Source organism: Phaseolus vulgaris, chromosome 1, assembly GCF_000499845.2.
Source record: "Phaseolus vulgaris cultivar G19833 chromosome 1, P. vulgaris v2.0, whole genome shotgun sequence".
Classification (NCBI taxonomy): Eukaryota; Viridiplantae; Streptophyta; class Magnoliopsida; order Fabales; family Fabaceae; genus Phaseolus; species Phaseolus vulgaris.
The window spans coordinates 33,553,044-33,558,051 of NC_023759.2; the positions used below are offsets into that span (position 1 = coordinate 33,553,044).

General features: G+C 33.3%; 1 protein-coding gene across 1 annotated transcript; it reads left to right on the forward strand.

The window, feature by feature from the left end:
- The first annotated feature begins 620 nt into the window (after positions 1-620).
- On the forward strand, positions 621-2,468 carry LOC137813955 (transcription factor bHLH106-like). The gene is made up of 2 exons (XM_068616450.1): positions 621-1,120; positions 1,632-2,468. The coding sequence occupies exons 1-2, from the start codon at positions 806-808 to the stop codon at positions 2,058-2,060; spliced, it is 744 nt and encodes a 247-aa protein (XP_068472551.1). The 5' UTR covers positions 621-805; the 3' UTR covers positions 2,061-2,468.
- Positions 2,469-5,008: the final 2,540 nt, after the last annotated feature.

The following is a 5,008-nucleotide window of genomic DNA, read 5'->3' on the forward strand; positions in this document are numbered from 1 at the left end:
CTTCCTTTTTCTCTCTATCTATCTATATCCGGATAAAAGTAATATTACTCAAGTCAAATAAAACTACTATACACACACAATAAATATCTAAATGTACATTTATATCAAAATTAATATTAATAATATGAATATAATATTGATAATATGAATATAATATTAATAATATGAATATTAATACTAATAATAATAATATTAATAATAATATTAATAAATATTAATAATAATATGAATATTAATACTAATAATAATAAATATTAATAATAATATGAATATTAATACTAATAATAATAATATTAATAATATTAATATTAATAATAATGTTAATAATAATATGAATATAATGTTAATAAATAAAACCCCAAATAATGTTACAAGCAAACTGCACTATCTAAATAAAAATGTAAGAAAATGATTAATAGCATTTTTGAATGTTTATTCTCTTGTGTAGGAAGGAAAAACATGGATGATTTGTGTTGATAAAGTGAAAAAGAGATTTGAGGTAGAAAAGAAATAATATTAAAAAAGAGATATTATAAATTTGGAAAGTATAGTTTGGTTAGAAAGAAAGAAAAAATGGGCACCGAAAGGCAAATGGGAAGGCGAAGGGTATTTGATTGTTTGAATTTGGTGAGTGAGGGACACATTAGAATGGTTTTGGGTCAGTCAAAAAGTGCAATCATAAGCATCACTTCATCTTCACATTCACCTTCACCTTCACCTTCACCTTCACCACCACAAAAACTCAAAACTCTTTTCTTCCCTTCTTATTCCATTCCCCCTTCCCTCTCACACCTACCCTATCTTCATGCACCACTTTGCCATGGACAACTCTCACCTTCTTCAATTCCTTCCCAACACCACGGCCACCAACACCACCAACCCCTTCTTCCACACTGCACCACACACCACCAACATCATGCACCAACACCACACCCTCTCTAATAACTCCTCCTCCAATAACTTCTACCCCTTTCATGTCTCCCAAATTACCCCAACACCCTCCCACCAAGATAGAGCCCTTGCTGCCATGAAAAACCACAAGGAAGCTGAGAAGAGGAGGAGGGAACGAATCAACTCCCACCTCGATGAGCTTCGCACTCTTCTTCCTTGCAATTCCAAGGTATACAGAACGCACACTCACACACTCCTTATACATAATTTTCTCCCTTAAACCTAATTATAACACTTTCAAACTTCAATTCCTAAGAACACCCATATGTACCTTATATAGTTACACACTTAAACATATGTATTTGTTCAACATTTATCCCATTATTAAATTGATACTGTGCTTATTTTTGAGCAATTTGCAACCTTTTCGCATTGACTACACACCTTGTTTTATTCTCAAAGGTTGCATACTTTTTGACCAACAAAGCTAAATGTGCGTGTTTTACTTGACTACACTTTAATTGCCATGAAATATGTATCTATGGATATGTACTTCACATATACATAGAGCAGAAGGAGATTAAGTTATTGGAAAGAAACTCATAAAATCCAAAGTGTTACCTACATTGGATTCTTATTATTCATGTCATGTTTCAAAGAAACCCCATTGAGTTTGGGAAAGTGAGTTTGCTTGTACCAACATGCAATATAATGGTTATTTATAATTTTTGGTTCTTCAGACAGACAAGGCTTCGCTTCTGGCGAAGGTTGTGCAGCGAGTGAAGGAGTTGAAGCAGCAGACGTCGGAGATAACGGAGCTGGAGACGGTTCCGTCGGAAACTGACGAGATCACGGTGCTCTCCACCGGCGGGGACTACGGCGGCGATGGGAGACTGGTATTCAAGGCCTCGCTGTGCTGCGAGGACCGCTCCGACCTCATCCCAGACCTCATAGAAATCCTGAATTCGCTTCACCTGAAAACCCTCAAAGCAGAAATGGCCACGCTCGGAGGAAGAACGCGCAACGTTCTCGTGGTGGCTGCAGACAAAGAACACAGCATCGAATCCATCAATTTCCTTCAGAACTCGCTCAAGTCCTTGCTAGACAGGTCCAATTCCAGCGACAGATCAAAACGACGCCGTGGCCTAGACCGAAGGCTAATGTCTTAAGCGTATACACACACAAATCTTCTATTTCCTTAACTACACGTGCAAATGCATGCTTGCAAGCATCGCTCTAAATGTGTTTGGTTATGTAAAGGAAGTTGAACTAAGATGGATTACATTATATGATATTATTATAATTGTTTAGGTTGTTATTACGGTAGTTAGGTAGGTAGCTAGGGTTTGTGTGATGTTTGTTTGGAATCCTTGCATGTGAACTTAGTGTTGCATGTAAGTAGGAGAAACAGATGGTGAGAATCTGAGAGGAGAAAGAAATGGAGTATTGTTTAATTACGTGCTGTGCAAGTTGTGGCTTGTGACAGCGAGGGAAAGGAGCCTGTCTGTTCTGTAAAAGCAATGCTTCTGTGAGTTTCCAAGCTGTAGAAAATGGCATATTCGTTTCTCTTTCATGCACTTTCTTTCTCACATATCTATCTGCTTTGTCACTGTATGTCGTTGTTTTTCCTTTTGCTCAGCTTACACTGATTCTAAAGAAGCAACTGGGTGGGGAAACATGGAATGCTTGTGTGTTGGGAACTGGGTTTTGGGTTGGATTCTAGCTCAGGTTTGTTGCTGTAATGGATGCTGAGGTTTTAATCACAATATTAGTTTTTCTGATTAACTGTGTCAATAATTAAAGACTAATTTGTTAAAATCTATTTAAGGGTTTCTTTAGAAGCTAAATTTTTAGAACTTGTGATGAAATACGTGAAGAATAAAGTTATCTGTGAGTATTATTACAGCAGTGTTTTTGCGTGTGAGACAGTGAAATGACAAGGGGCTGCCAATGGACAGGGGTTTTGGTCCATGGAAGTGGAAGAATGTGTTGTGTTTCCAAATCTTGCTTTTGGGGGAGAAAAAGGAGAAAAGGTGTTGTGAGTGGTCGGAGAAAGAGAGCAAGCTCATTGCAAGAATCAGAGGTAGTTCTGCTTCTGCATATGATGTTAAAAGGCTTTTTAGTTAATCCGAGTATAATTGATGGAATATATTTATGTGAACTAAAAGAAACATAAAAACTGGTCAGGAATTGTAGTCTTGCCTGGGGCTTCAGCTGTCACTGCAGAGAATGTACTGTGTTTTTCTTGTCTATTTGTTTATTAACATATACAAATGTCTCTATATATGTGCAGATAAACATCTGATTAGCATTTTAACTTTGTTGTCAATTTGCGTACTAACATAATACAAGTGATTAATATATATGTTGAGGGCTTACAACTAGTTTTTAACTGAACTATCTGATGCATCTAGATGGTTTAGTTTGGTTCAAGATTTGAGTAGTTGAGAATCTAAAAAAAACAAAAAGGTTTGAGTTGTGAGTACTATACTAATCTACTATATTGCCTGAGGTTAAACCATATATATATATATATATATATATAATATACACACACACACTTTAATCCATTGCCAAGATCTTACACATGATTGGAAAATTTCATCCATTTTTTTAATGTGAAAGTTTTTTCTTCCATTCGAGATTCTCGCTATCTGAAATTTCAAACTTATCTAAATCTATTTGGATGGGTCCATTTAAAAAGGGCAAAGCTCTTTCGGCTAAAAACCTTATTTAAAAACAATTTACTTGACCACTTATGGGGTTAATTAAAGTAGTATTTAGACGTACATGTTATCACATCTTTTTCTAATAATTTTTTTTATCATGGTTTTAAATTTAATAAAATGCTATAAAATATTTTGCAAGTATCATTCCATATATAAAATATTTTTTTATTTTTTTATAAAAAAAATGAATAAAATAATTGAAACAGTTAAAGGATGTCTTAACTAGAAAAAGAATCTCAATTAACAAAAGTTAGCTCCAACTAACATGTTTTTCCAATAACAATTAACAAAAAATTGTGACACTTGCATATGATGAAAACAAAAATCTGCTGCCACTATTAAAGTGCATTCATTCCTATAGGGATAGCAGAACCTACACTGTTAATACTTCTCCATAACATAGCACAACCTTCAGAGCACTCATTTTACATTGTTGCAGCAGACTCAAGATAGAATAACCAAAGAAATAAAGCACTTGATTGTAGATTCACTGTACATACTTTTTGGTATTGCAGATTTACTATATCTATTCTATGTAATCCTGCTAAGTTTTTTCAATTCTCCTGATAATGACAGTCACTTAGAGAGACTAAATTCCCCTTCTCTCAAGCTATATATGGTTGCCAACTTGTGTTCGTCTTCTTCTTGTCAGGTTAAATCTTCTCCTAGGTGATCCACCATAACAAAATGTTTTAGATGACTTTCGTAGATATGGCGCTCACAGCTGAGATGCCTGCATATTCAACAAATCCTTGCTAAGTTTCACTAAAGAAAATCATAAAATAAAAATCAATTTTTTAAAACAAAAAATAATTAGTTGCTATAGTGATTAAACTATAGACACTTTAGAGACTAAACAAATTTTGATTTCTAAATTAGTTTTTATTATTGTTAAGTAATTTTTAAATTGGTCTATAATAACAACCAAAGTTTTTGCTACTAATTATTTAGATTTTAAATTTGGTAGCAAAAACATTGGTTGTTAATTAGATACCAATTTAAAAAACCATTTCACAATAGAAACTAATTTAGAAACCAAAATTTCTTTAATATCTAAAATGATATCTAATTTAATCACAATAACAACTATTTATTTTTTTATCTAAAAATTGGTTTCTATTTCATAATTTTCTTGTAGTGTTATTTCCAGCATTATAAAGACGATATAAAAAAAATATAAAAACTTATACAATATCAGTCAAAACAAGAAAATTCCCTAAGAATAAGTACCCCTCAACTTAGCACCAAATAAATCAAAATATTAAGGCCCTTTTCCAAATCAGTAAACAGAGTATAATTGGAGCATTCGAAAAGAAAACAAAACCTTCTTCCTTAATTAACCTGTTAAATTTTAATATTTTTCAGATATTTAAAGAAATCAATACACC

Bases quoted from the DNA above. Each gene is read 5' to 3' on its own strand.
- LOC137813955 (XM_068616450.1), top strand. From the start codon at position 806: ATGCACCACTTTGCCATGGACAACTCTCACCTTCTTCAATTCCTTCCC. The intron at 1,121-1,631 runs GTATACAGAACG...TTGGTTCTTCAG, and splicing joins TTCTTCCTTGCAATTCCAAG to ACAGACAAGGCTTCGCTTCT.